This window comes from Rosa chinensis, chromosome 5 (assembly GCF_002994745.2).
Source record: "Rosa chinensis cultivar Old Blush chromosome 5, RchiOBHm-V2, whole genome shotgun sequence".
In the NCBI taxonomy this organism is placed as follows: Eukaryota; Viridiplantae; Streptophyta; class Magnoliopsida; order Rosales; family Rosaceae; genus Rosa; species Rosa chinensis.
Window position 1 is genome coordinate 13,690,422 of NC_037092.1, and position 14,047 is coordinate 13,704,468.

Genomic DNA, 14,047 nt, shown 5'->3' on the forward strand with positions numbered 1-14,047 from the left:
ATCCGTTGTCTCTTGACCGAAGAAAAAAAAAAAAACAAAAAACTATACTGTTTGGACCATGCATGCGTCCTTCTTTTCAGGGGTGATGGTTGGTTTCCTAAGCAATAATACCGGGTCCAAGGACAAACATGCATCCTGTTAATTCGTTACATAAATTCTGTCTTTGGTTTCATGCCAATATTGAAGACAGAAACTGGAAAGAAACTTGTTAGTGCAATCACAATACAAAAACAATGGCGGATGATGCCGATGCTAAGGCTGGATGTGAGCGTATATTTAAACGCTTTGATTACAATGGTGATGCCAAAGTCTCACTGACCGAGTTCGCGGATGCACTTCAAGCACTCGGCACTTCTTCGCCGGAGGAAGTGCGTCAACGAATGGACGAGATCGATATGGATCATGATGGGTTCATTTCACTGGAGGAGCTCTTCGCCTTCCAACGTGCCAACCCTGATTTAATGAAGGAAGTCGTCAAGAAACTTTCACCGTAAAACGATTTGTATCATATTTATGCATCATGTCTCTCAAAAAAATTATACCTTATCGATCGCTTGTGTAAATGTGTAATATATATAATGTGTTACAAACATGTGTTATATTTATATAATGTGACGAATAATTAAATCTCGGATAAACTTCTTCTTTTGTACTAATTTAGTGGTTCATGGATCATTCATAAGCTTCCCTGCCTTTATATATATAAAACTACTAGCTTTTCTGGGTTCATTAATGTATCTCTGCCTGTATTTCTGTTTTGCAAGTTATATATATTGAAAATTGCTTTGCAGCTATTGAGGAATAGAGGGATCACGTGCAAGTACTTTGACCATCAATGATTCATTAAATAGTCAAACTGAGGTGATCATGAGCAAGACAAATAGTCAAAGAAAAAGATGGGAACTTCTTCTGGAATATTAGAGGACCAAGGAGAGGCAAAAAGACTGCCTCAACTTTGCCAACTATATATATATAAACCTTTCGAGGTCATTCATACACAAACATTGACTTCAACGTATGATTTGCGCCTGTGATTATTTTGATTCTGTCTTTTATCGAAGACAAAACGAAGAGGTGGAGGTTAGGGTTGGTTTATATTTGTCAAACTACTGCAAATTGTATTCATTCTTATAACGAAAGACAGCGACCCTTTGCTCAGGGACGGAACTAGGAATTAGATTTGAGGTGGGCTAAGTTTACCTTATGCTGACGAGAAAAATTATTCTTAAAAATTTGGCAAAGTCTACTTTGTTTTGATGGAATATCTCAATTGCATAACATTTACTAAAATATCATTCACAAAATGCATTTTGTTACTCAAATCTAACAATAGAAAATTGAAACAATTGAAAGTTAAATATTCAATATCAATACATATTCAACAACTTAAGTTGTGCTCTTCGGTTACCTGAAGCATAAAACTCATTGATAACCGAATTTGTATCAATAGTATCAACAATATCTCTCTCAATACGCACTGTCATTAAATCTGCAAGAAAATCATCACTCATCTTGATTCGAAGTCGGTTCTTAATGAGCTTCATGGCTGAAAATGCTCTCTTTGTTGTAGGGCTGTAAAAAGGCTCGATACAGCTCGTGTTCGACTCGTATTTGGTTCGATTTTAGCTCGTTCTGCTCGTGTTCGTAAGATAAATGAGTCGAGTTTGAGCTCAATAATAAGCTTGACAAAATAACAAGCCGAATTTGAACAATAATATATTCAGCTAGTCTAACTTATGAGTAGCTCGAGTTTGTTAAAACTCGACTCATGAATTTATAATATAAATAAAAATATAATTTTTTAATCTCTAATTTTTAATTTCTTTTTATTATCTTCCTTTTGAATTGGAAAAGAATCTGAGCATTTAAGTAAAACATATTATAATAAAGTCAAAAGGGATTTGTGTGATGGTTATTCATCAAATTTGGATTATTATTTTAAATTTACTTCCTTCTTTTCTTTTAAAAAAAAAAAAAAATTAAAGTCAAATGAGCCAAGACAAGCCTGTTCAAGCTCGAGCTCGTCCAATAAATTGAGCTGAGCCGAGCCTAGCTCGGGCTTAAGAAAAATATTCAAGCCGAGCCGAGCTTGAGCATGGAAAAAAAAATTTAAGCTTTAGCTCGGCTCGAGCTCAATAAAAAACAAATGAGCCGAACATGATCACCTTGGTATTCGCTCCGGCTCAGCTCATTTACACCCTTACTTTGTTGTAGCCATAGAAACAGGAAGAGTCATCACTAAACGGACTAGTCCCTCATTCAAAAAGAATGGTGTCCTTGTGTTAACAAATTCTTGACATAACTCAGAAAAGGTGCATAAATCTTAAAATTCTGAGTTCAGAGAATTGATACTCAAAATGCTCCAACTGGTCTCTTAGATCATTCAAATCAGGCACATCATGAGGATAGAATTTCGCAGCCAAACAACATATTTTGTCAATGTCAGATGATTGAAAATCAAATCGAAGATCCAATGCAGAACTAAGAATCAAGAGTTCCCTTGTTTGCTCATTGAATTTACTGTTTAGTTCCATCAATTGAAAATCAATTACGGCATTGAATATTTCAACATGATAATAATGCTCAATAGTGACACAATTTTGTAAAAAAACCCTAGCTTCCTCCTAGCCAAGAGCCGCAAGCGTCAAACTCTAGCTTCCTCCTAGCCGTCCGCCAATGCGCCTTCGGGTTGTCGTCGTCGGACGGATCGATCTACCTTGCGAGAGGAGCAGTGGGTTTGATGGGCATGGGACTAGATCATGACTGGTTTTGATGGATAGCGAGGGCTTCTTACTTTTTCCGATCTGGTTTTGTGCAGTGGTGGTGATCGACAGGTCAGATGACTAGGAGACTGGCGGCTGGACTCTTTGTTGATTGGTGAGTGTTGGTGGCAGGTTGGCTGGGCGGGTGGAGACGTCTTTCTACCAAAATCTGATGCGGTTGCATCGTGCACAGAGGCAGCGGTCTCTGATCTGGGATGGGCACAGTGTTGCCTTTTCTGGTTCGTTGGCCTTGTTTTCTGAGTTCTATGGTTGTGGAAGGGAGTCGTCGTCAGTCGTTGGAGCGGGGCGGCAGTGTTGGATGGTTGCAACGCAGATCTATGGCGGTGGTCTCTTGGTTTGAGGCCTGTGGATCTCCTTGATGGGTTGGGTTATGATTTTGGGCCATGGGCCATGGACCGTTGTTCTGCTTCTTGCAAGTCTTTAATTTAGTTTTTAGCTTTTTGTCTAGGTGGGCTTTCCCCAGTTTCGACGCACCTGTGTGCATTATTCGATCTAGTTTTCTTGTCTTAGTTCTTAGCCTGTCAATTGGGCTTGGTCTTCATTGGCTTAATTCTTGGTTTCTCTAGTTGTACACCAATTGAGGTCTTTAGGCGACTAGTTTTACTATAAAGGGGAGTTTGGTTGTGAAGGTTTGGGTCCTTCTGGTTTTTAGGCTCAAATAAGTGAGCACATTTGTTAGCAATGAGGGTCACCTGTCATATGTTTGGCGGCTTGTGCCATCTAAAATTTGGTATGAGACAACTTATGATGTACGTGCTTTCTGGCCATAAATAAGTAATGAAGTTATCTATTTTCTCAAAAAAAAAATAAAAAAAAATAGTGACACAATTTTGTTGTTGAGAAAGACGACTTGTACCTTTCATATGGCGAGCACTAAAATCTGGAGTATCAATTGTATGTGCGTCACAAAATGATACAACTAATGAACCCAACCATCTTCTCTCAACTTTTTTTTTTACCCCTAAAACTTGGTATATATATAATAAAAAAAATTCCCCCAAAATGCTGAGGTGGGCTGCTGGACACCTCAGCCCACCCTTGTGTCCGTGCCTGCTTTGCTTAACCGAAACTGAAACTACTGCAAGAATGATTTTATGTAGGTGCAAATTGAATGATTGATTACATCTTTCAAGCTTGTTTAAATAAAGGAAGACTACTGATATTAATTCAGCAAAGTATTTATTACAAGCTAGGTTAGAGAACATAATTCCCATCTGATCTATCTAAACCGATCGATATAGCGGGGAGGGATTTAGAACGCAGTCGATCATTGGACTCAGCTCATCCCAGTTGGGATTATCTGATCTTAACATCTCATATTCATTTAGATTCCAGAAGTTTATGTATGAGCTGTTCACCATTGGATCAACTACTTCATCTTTTAAGGTCAGCTGGCCTGCTGAGATATGATTGTTCCCTTCGCACAGATGATCATTGTTAAAATTAGGAGTGCTGATCCTTTCAAGTTGATCATTCTTCTGAGCAGCCGGAGCACCAAAACTTCCATCCGACTCAGAACTGCATGTTTTCGAACTTGAATCAGCTGCACTTTGCTTGGAAGTTGTCTTCTGCCAATTTGTTTCATACTTTCTAGAAGAATTGGTTCGTTTCAAAATTCTGCATAGGGTCCAAACTTCCTGCAAAAATCATCCAAAAATTATATTATTTTCAATGCATTGCACACATATACACAAATAACATGGAAGACGTACATGTTATTTTTAGATTGTCCTTCTGTTTGAACTACTAATAAGGTGAAGTATTCTTAAAATGTGTAATCTAGCTATCCTACGTTTATTGAGTGACCGCACAACATGTTACATATCTAATGAGAAGAAACAAGATTGTTAAATTTTACATAAGATTAATAATCTTACAGCTTCTTGAGTAATGTCATTGATATTAGAATTAGCACCAGTGCTTGCATTAGTAGCTGGAAGACGAAATTCGTGCATCATCCAATCTGTTTTGGTACCCTTTCCAGCACTTCCTCTATAGTATACTAGGGATTTCTTTAAGCCAATGCAAGTGTGAAATTCTCCTTCAACCGAATACACAGGTTTGTCAATGCCGGTTGCTTTCCAAAACCCAGATTTTGTGACCCTATTAGGTCTTATGCTATTTCTGTATTTCTTTCCCCTTCTGCAAAAGAAGTACCACTCCTTCTCCCCAACTAAACCACTAGCTTCTGCATTTCACCATAGAGAGAACCATAAGCATATATATATATATATATATATATACTATTACCAAATGTTTAGTTGGCAAAAAAAAAAAAAATTTGTTTTAGTAATTCTCTCACTGTAGTACTGTACACTATGAGTGCATATACAAGCTGTTAGCACTAATTCCTTTTTTAATTTTTTTTTAGAAGATTCGCACTAATTCCTAGAAAGCTTTTTACACCCTTCGATCTGGAGTACATATATACTGTAAATAATGACACTGTTATTTGCATATGCCTTTGCCTTCAAAGGAGTGCAAGAAGCTTACTGGAGAGTGCAATCCCTCATGTTTACTCTTTGCTTTACTCGCAAGTTATCTAAATATATAAAATTGATCAACATAGTGAAAATAACTAGTGATGAAGTAGAACAGGAAGCATGAAGAACATACTTGGAAGATCCCAGGGATCATATTTGTAGATGTCAATAAGTTTGATGAGCTCAAGACGAATAGGTTTGTTCTCCACCTTCCTCCTCAGGTAAAACCTCACAAGTTCTTCATCAGTGGGATGAAAGCGATACCCCGGAAGATAGTCTGCATCATCCTTGGTGTTGTTAATCGAATCCCTCATCATCATCTTCTGCACTTCCATTTTCTGTTTAGCTTCTTCCTCTTGGTGCCTTCTGATCATTATATATAGTCTACTTCAAACCTTCTTATAGCATTACAATGTGAAGAGGGATTTGCTTGGTCAAAAGTCGTGTGATTGACAAAACCAAAGAAAATTATTGTCAGTTTTGGTGGAGATCGATCTTCGAAGGATTTGAGACTTAAAGAGATGATTGTGATATATCTCTGGGGTCGGATGTTTGGACCCGAGAGAAAGAAAATTAAACAAAATTGACGTGTGGATTTGAAAAAAAGTCGCTATTTAATGGAATGGAAGTCTTTGAGAGGAACAAGTTTGACTAAGTTTGCAAATTTGGTTTGTACTGTAAACCTCAGGGGACAATGGGTTTTCACTTTGTCAAAATTGTTATCATATATCCAGTACTTTAGAAGAAACAAAAAAATCATTATGACATAATTATTTCGACAACGTTTGCTAATAATTCATGGAGTAAAAATCATTTACATTATCAACTTCTAGTAGTCCGTTTCCAAAATCAAGTAGGTTTATTAGACTCTAAAACTCATGTCGAAATTAGTATTTTCATCATAAGTCACCCTTGTTAGGTACATTTGATGTTATTGATATCTAAACCTTTAGTAGTGTCAATCAGTGCAATCATATATGGATCTGATTAATTTCCCCAGCGAAATTTTGCATGCAAATTGCAATTTGGCTAGTATAACATCATTAACATTCCACTGCATGTTAGGTCGCCAAGATACTTGACCGGTTCAGTTGACTGGTAACATGACGTACTCCTCATAAATTGTAGGAGCCCAGTAAGTCTGTACGTTGGTCCAGAGGAAGACTGGCTCAACTCCTCAGCCAACAAAGAATGGTCAAACCATAAGAAACTGCGTGCATTTTTTAACAAACCAGCAAACAAACTAGATACAATCTCCCCCTATTATGGAAACTTTACACAGTACGCAAACAAACTAGATACAATCTCCCCCTGGAAGGTATTTAGTGCTATATAAATCAAAAGTAGAAGCTGGCAGAGCGGAAAAGAAAAGTTCTCCTTGCCAAAACTAAGCAATTTTGAGAGTGTGACGGCTATGATATTCTAAACCATTTGTCGTAAAATTTACTTCTTAAAAGACATGATGAAATAATGATGAAGAAAATGTGTTTCAGCTTCAGAATATCTTTGATAGTAAGTATATGAGGATCGATAGCGGGTACAAATTAGGAGGTTAGGGTTTTGGTAGAACGCGCCCCACGAGCGAGGGAAAAACGAAAAAACAAAAGGAGAGTTTTCTCTCCCAGCCGTACGCCGGTGGCTCCCCCACCACTGCGTTATGGTCCCAGAGGGGAGTTTTGTTTCTGCATAGTGATGGGGGTCCATGGCAGCGGCGAGGCTCTGGGTTGGTGGATGGGTTGTCGGCTCTGGGTGTAGTCGGATCGATCTTGATCTGCTACCCCGGTTCATGGAGGTTTTGCGGCGGTGGTGCAGCGACGGATCTTGGGGCTCCGGCGGTGCTCTCTTTTGCCACCATCCCTGCATGTTGGGTTGTGGTTGTCCTGATCTAAATGCGATGGTGCTGATCCCGGAAGGGACTTGTCCGATCTCGTTTTTGGATTTGTGGGGGTTGTCAGCCTAGTGCTGGGGTGGTTTTTGTGGAGTGTCAGGGCAGGGCTGCAGCGAAGGGTTTTGGCGTGATGCTGTTTTGACGCGTGACGATGGTCTGGTGGCGTTGGTGTTGCTGGTGGTCGGTGGATCTGCTGGTTGTGCTTGGCCGTGGTTGGGAGTGGTGGTCTTTGGGCTGAGCCTGATTCTTGGGCCTCTCTGATGTTTTTTGTTTTTGTGTTATGTTGTTATTTTTTGGTAGTTAGTTTTCGGTGGTTGTTTTGGTAAGATTAAGTCCCTCCTCTTGTGAGCAAGGGTTAGGGCTTTGGTCTGGTCTGCTGGCGGTGCTTTCTGGCTATCAACGTGACGATGAATCACCCTTACACGTGGTCTGGCTGTTTTGGACACGGTGTCCGAACAGGTGTAAACAATTCATTGTTTATGTTTTTGGTGAGGTTGTACCACCATAGTTAGGTTTGGTTAAGGGTTAAGTTTGGTTAGGGGTTGGGTCTTTTTGACTCATGTAAGTCATTGGTGGGGTGATGGTCCCGTAACTTTGGTTTCGATGATATTTTAACCTGTATGATTATTTGGTTATTAATAGAAGGTGGTACTTTTCTCAAAAAAAAAATTATATATATAAAAAAACAGTATATGAGGATCGATCGTAAAATTTTGGGTTTCAAGGCAGGGCCGGCCCATGACCAAGGCAGTGGCCTTGGGCCTCAGTTTGGGGAAGGCCTCATCTCAAAATGCTCATTATATATATATATATATATATATAAGTTAAAAGAAAAAAAAAAACCCAAAATAAATAAAACGCATAACGCAGTCTTCTACACTGAAGACTACGCGAGAGACCAATGAAGAAAGACCCGTGACTCTATGAGGCCTCCAAATTTCCTCCTTTTCTTTTGTATTGGTAACTGTCATTGGGTTAAACACCCCAAAAATGTGAAGCTAAAATGTTAGCAGACTATGCTTTTGCAAACTTTGAATTTTTATTAGGCATGATTATCTGGTATGATATGCTATATGTTGTTGACTTGGTTAGTAAAAAGCTACAATCTAAAGACATTATTGGTGATGCTATTAAATTGTTAGAAGACTTGGTTTCTTTTTTTAAAAAGGTTAGAGAATATGGATTTACATCTGCTATGATTTCAGCTAGAGAGATTGCACTTGAAATGGAAATAGAACCTATATTTCATGAAAAACGTAGGACTTGTAGAAAAAAGCAGTTTGATGAGAATGCAAATGATGAACCAACATTATCTGTTGAAGATATTTTTAGGACTGAGTATTTTTTATATATAGTAGATCAAGCCATATCTTCTCTTCACATTAGATTTGAACAATTTCAATTATATGAAAGTGTTTTTGGTTTTTTATGTGATGTGAAATAATTAAAGTCATTAGTTGATACTGATTTGAAAGTAAAGTGTCTCAAACTTGAAGAGTTTCTTACTCATGATAATGTTTCTGATATAGATGGTTCAGATATGCATTTAGAATTAAGATTGTTAACTAATTAAAATGCTAAACAAAGATTCAGATCGAAAAGTAGAAACACCAATTGAAGTTCTGCACTTTGTTCAAAGATGTGATTGTTTCTCAAATACCATGATTGCTTATAAAATACTATTAACTATTCCTGTGACAGTTGCTTCTGCTGAAAGAAGGTTTTCAAAATTGAAACTAATAAAATCATATTTACGATCAACCATGTCACAAAAAAGATTGAATGGACTAGCTATGTTATTTATTGAAAAAAAATTGTTCAAAAAGTTTAAATACACTAACTTAATCAATATTTTTGCATCCCAAAAGGCAAGAAGAGTAATATTCAAATGAAAATTTCTCTTCTTGTTTTTGTCGACATTGTTACCTTCTAGGTTTTTTTTGTTTTTTTTTTTGTTTTTTTTTTTTGAAGAAAAGCCTCTCTAACGCTTGCCTTAGGCCTCACTTTGTCACGGGACGGCCATGTTTCAAGGCCAGTCTGTTCTTGGAATTTTACGGAGTGCTTGAAATTTTGATAAACATTGTACGATTTTCAATACCTTTAACATCACCCTGCACTCTGTTACCCTTATCCTTATGACTTTGACTCAACCGGAGGCCATAAGATGTAGAGTTTTTCTTTCAAATATAATAATACATAAAAAATAGAGTAAAATTGACACAGGAAGACAAAGCTGTAAAAAAAAGTATTTTTTAATAAGAAAGACAGGAAATCAAAACTCGATGTAAAGTAGAAGTGTAGAACACAATGACAAATTGAATAACTAGTTTGTCAAAGTAGAAGCTTCGGCTACAATTATTTAGACATATTTTCTTCTTCATTTTCGGGTTCTTCGAACCTGTACGAAGTTATACCTTGAATCTACTACTAGTAGAGTGGAAATAAGTTAGGGTTTGCAGAAGAACTGCGAGGTTATTTCTTTCACATACGCAAGCAGTAGTGTTTAATTAAAGTAAGGCATTAATGAAATAGATGAGCGTCAAAGTCAGATTAAGAGCAGAAGAAAGCGTTGATGGCTGCTATAAAGAACTGTATACATGTGTTTGTTTCCGGTTTAAGAAAATTTTTGCTGACCAGACTAAGTTAGAAAAATCTTTCTGAATCCGTGGATTAAGACAGTTTACATAATATAATGTTCGATCCCCCCCACAACTCAGGCGCTGATATGATCAAGTATGGCATGCCATGCGAGAGTCGTTAAATCTTGGATCCAGTCATCATAAGAGAGTGATCGAATTGAACACATTTGCAAGTTTGTAATTGGGTTGCTTTCCATTTGAATATCTAGAGTGTTTTACTTTATTTCACTCTCAAACTTATTAAAAGTGTAAACCTGGCAATGTTGCGTCGTGTTTGAAGTTTGTTTCCATGTAAACAGTACCTAAATACTATAACAAAAACTACTATACAGAAATTAACAAGTTACTCACTACATCCGTTAAGACTAACATCTAAGTTTGATTATTTTTAGCCCGCAAATCAAATATTATGTATAAAGCTTCGTTGAAAATTACACCAACAAATATAATTTGCTATGTTATAAACATCTTCTTCTTCTTTTATTTTTCTTATCTTCATTAACAGTGGTGGAACCAGGATCCAAAACCTGTCTAGGCTAAATAGCAATCAGTTAAATTAGACTAATTTCTCTATAATTTATATATATATATATATATATATATATATATGTACAATGCCGATAGCTCACAGCTCTCTGTACAATGACTATAGCCCATAAGAAACCAAGCAGTATCAGCAGAGGTATTAAGAGTAAGTAATTCATTCCACAATTCAAGAAGCTGTTTTTCCTTTTGAGGATACATGTATAAAAATGTAATGTACTAGCGATCAACATTTTTAGGATTAGAGAAGCAGAAAAATGAATATAACGAGAATGTTCAAGAACAAGTGAAATACTATAATTTATTTCATTCCAAAGTAATATCAAGCCACCACATTGCCCATCCGCTGGAATACAACAAGCATTACCAAAAGGAAGCTTAGAAACTAGCTTATCTGAAGCATCCGTATCGAATAGTATCCATTAAACATAAAACATCAAGAGCATCTAAAGAAGAGAGAAAGGTTACTTGAGGGAGAAAACCTGGCTGTGAACAACCACGACAATTCCAACTTAGGATTGTCATTCTAAACTATTGAAAGAAGAAGGTTCTGCATTGGATTCTTTAACAGAGTCTCTGCCTCATTTACAAGGACTTATGAAGAAAGATCCAAAATAAGGAGTCACATAATCTTGACTAGAGGTATGTAAATTTATGCTAGAGTTGAATCCGGTAAAACAAGTACACCATAAGTCTAAGCTTGTAATATGCAGATTAACAAAATCAAGAACAAACAATCAATAAAATTAATTGAGCAAAAGTAAAAGACAAATCTGGCCTTCATGAACTCAAAGCTACAATTAAACATTAATTGATAATTATCCAAGCTGAAAGAGAGAGCACAGTGACCAATTGTATAGGTAAGAACTTGAACCCAACTCACCATCATAAGTAAAACCCAATTGAAGGCAAGGGGGCATCTGCAATCCTCAATGCGAAAGAGGCGCGGAGCCATCAAGGAGTAGAAATAACCTCAACCCAAATGGATATCGAAGAGATTCTCTGGACCAGTGCTGTGTCTGATTCCAAAATCCCCAATTTTCCATTGTTGCCATGCCATATTGTGTTGGTCTCCTCCACAAAAAAACTGATGATCGAGAGATTTATGATTTGGTTCTTCAAATTGATAATCTCTGAGATAGAATTGATTGAACCCGGCCAAGGATCTTTCCATTTGGTCACCAAAGCTACCCAGAATCCCTAAGTTTGTGGGCTCAAGTCAAGTAGCTCCAGTCTCTGGATAGTTTTTTTTTTTTTCCTTTGGGTATGGGCTGAGAGAAAATATACATATACTTGGGGGTTTTGGGTCAAATTCTTGTCTAGGCTGCAGCCCAGACAACCTACCATGTAGTTCCGCCCCTGTTCATTAATAAATTAACAAATCTTACCCCACGGGTTTTAATAGATTATTAACATGTTAATGAAGAGGTTAACCAAGAGGTACAAACAACTAACACAATGACTTCTTATCGTGCATAAAATATCAAATCGATCCAAGAACCGTTAATTATGTAGGACTAAGTTGCTCACTTGTTCCATCATATATCAAATTTCAACAAAAAATGCTTGTTTCCAAATTTGAATATCAAAAAATGATGTAACCCAAAGCATGTTATTTATTCAATCATAACTTATAATAAATTAGTTTTAGATACGAGTGATCAATGATGCTAGAGATCTGTTAGTATAGAGTTGGCATTCCTTCTTTAACAAAACTCTACTCATTATTTTGAGTTTGAAGAAGCTCAAGTTTGAAGCCTGAATATAAGGCTCAATACCATGATTGTTTAATTACAATCTGTTTCACTTTGTGGTTGTCTTGTTGTCGAAGACCAACTTGAAGATCAGTTCTATTGCAAGCTTCTTCTTGCTGTCTTGTCGAAATACCAAACTTGAAGATCAGCTGCTCATGGCTCAGGTAAGCTCATGCATTGCATCTCTTTCATAAAGTCATGGTTTTTCATGGGTTCCATTCGTGTGTCAGCCATGATTAAGGGATTTGGGTGTTGGCTTCTAAGTTTGGTTTTCCAAATTGAAATTTGGAGTATGGGTTTATCTTTGCAATATGAAATTAAGGGTATGGCTTTACCTACTCCAACTGAGCTTAAGAGGTTGATAAGTCAACTGACTGTCTTGTTCTTCCTACACACACATACACAATGTTTCTTCTCGAGCATTGAAAATATTTGGGTTTTCAATCCCTTTGCTTATCAAGAGTTTATCTCTTTGGTTTTTTGCTTTTCAAAGTGTCTTGTTTTATTTTGAAAACAATTTGAAAAACACAAAACCATTCATGCATTCACATTCATCTCTTGCATTCCATGAGCTCATTTGGGTACTGCAAGCTTCAAAGGTGAAATCTTCAAGAAGAACTTGTTGCGTTCATAGCTTATGTCTTTGTTGAGATTTCTGAGTTGTTCATTTGTGTAAACAATTAGCAAGAAGTGAGTACAAACAGTTTAGCGAGTTAGTCTAGAAAGATTGTTGCGATCAATGCAATCGCTGTGTTGTAATCTTGTAACTTGGTTTCATTAGTGATTTGATTTTGGTCTTTCATGAGTTAAAGGCCACACAGATGTTTTCCCTCGATATGGTGTTTCAAAAACTTGTGTTCTTTAATGCTTTAGTTGGTTTGTTTGATTGTAAAATATATTATGTTCAATCTCAGTACTTAGGATCCATCATCCGATTGCAATCCCTAAGTTAGTGTTTGAGTGAAAAAAATTTGGTTGTGAGCCTATTCACCCCCCTCTAGGCTCCTTCTAGGATCTTCAAGATCCCAAATATTTGTACCAAATTTGGATCCCAAATGATGAAATGATGGGGCACATCATTGATTTTTTGAAACTTAATTTCCAACATTTCTCTCTAAAAAAAGATTAAATCCTTTTAACAATATACTTTAAAGTAATAATCTATACTATTATTATTAAAAGAAGAGGTTTTGTTAGCCAAAACTAAAAATTTAAATAGATTTAACCCTGAAAGATTAAAAAACTTTGAGAATAAATTAAATCACAAGGGTATATATGACAATTATAAAATAGATTTTTATTAAGAAAATAAAAAGAAATGATCCCACAACCCCCACTTTTCTCTCCTTTTTTTTTTGAATAGAAATTGAAATCAATAGATCAACAGCCAGAAAAAATGGCTAAGTCTACAAAGCTTACATAAGAAAGCCAAAATAAAAGACTACCCTACCCAAGCTATAGCAAACTATTAGAGTCTCTGATGCGCTCGCAATTTTGCAAGCCTATACAAACCCACTTTTTCTCTCCTACTATTTTATCTCTGCAATAACTGGTTTATTTTCTTTCTTTCTTTCTTTTTTCTTAAAAAAAAAAAAAAAAAACTATTACACATGCAGAGCATGTATGAAGAAGATCGACTAGTATTAATGTTTGTGTTGGAATGCCTTGACTCTCCCCAAACCTTAGTCTCTGAAGCTCTGCATTCCTTCAATGGCGGACGGCGTCGGCCTCCTTACTAAGCCACTTATTGATGGCCCTCCAACACCGATCTTATGCGATGACCACCAAATCTGGCCTTCAGAGTTTCATCACTATGTTTGCTTCGTGCCGTAGTGAAATAGTTGATGTGGATGAGATTGGTCGGGGGTCTAATTCGATGAGACCTAAGGCTAGATGGGTGCGAGAATGGGATTGTTCAATTCGCCCGTGTAGGGCTCAGCTCAAATCGGATCTGATA

General features: G+C 36.8%; 2 protein-coding genes across 2 annotated transcripts; one reads left to right on the top strand and one right to left on the bottom strand.

The window, feature by feature from the left end:
• The first annotated feature begins 96 nt into the window (after positions 1-96).
• Positions 97-737, top strand: LOC121049398 (polcalcin Phl p 7-like). Its single transcript, XM_040506560.1, has one exon. It carries the CDS (start codon positions 234-236, stop codon positions 492-494), a length of 261 nt encoding a protein of 86 aa, XP_040362494.1. The 5' UTR covers positions 97-233; the 3' UTR covers positions 495-737.
• A 3,116-nt stretch (positions 738-3,853) lies between these two features.
• LOC112166396 (transcription factor JUNGBRUNNEN 1) lies at positions 3,854-5,821 on the bottom strand. The gene is made up of 3 exons (XM_024303238.2): positions 5,400-5,821; positions 4,661-4,971; positions 3,854-4,420 (listed from the first exon to the last, which is right to left on the bottom strand). The coding sequence occupies exons 1-3, from the start codon at positions 5,638-5,640 to the stop codon at positions 4,007-4,009; spliced, it is 966 nt and encodes a 321-aa protein (XP_024159006.1). The 5' UTR covers positions 5,641-5,821; the 3' UTR covers positions 3,854-4,006.
• Between the last annotated feature and the right edge of the window lie 8,226 nt (positions 5,822-14,047).

Bases quoted from the DNA above. Each gene is read 5' to 3' on its own strand.
- LOC112166396 (XM_024303238.2), bottom strand. From the start codon at position 5,640: ATGATCAGAAGGCACCAAGAGGAAGAAGCTAAACAGAAAATGGAAGTG. The intron at 4,972-5,399 runs GTATGTTCTTCA...GGTGAAATGCAG, and splicing joins TGATCCCTGGGATCTTCCAA to AAGCTAGTGGTTTAGTTGGG. The intron at 4,421-4,660 runs GTAAGATTATTA...TGATTTTTGCAG, and splicing joins ATGACATTACTCAAGAAGCT to GAAGTTTGGACCCTATGCAG.
- LOC121049398 (XM_040506560.1), top strand. From the start codon at position 234: ATGGCGGATGATGCCGATGCTAAGGCTGGATGTGAGCGTATATTTAAA.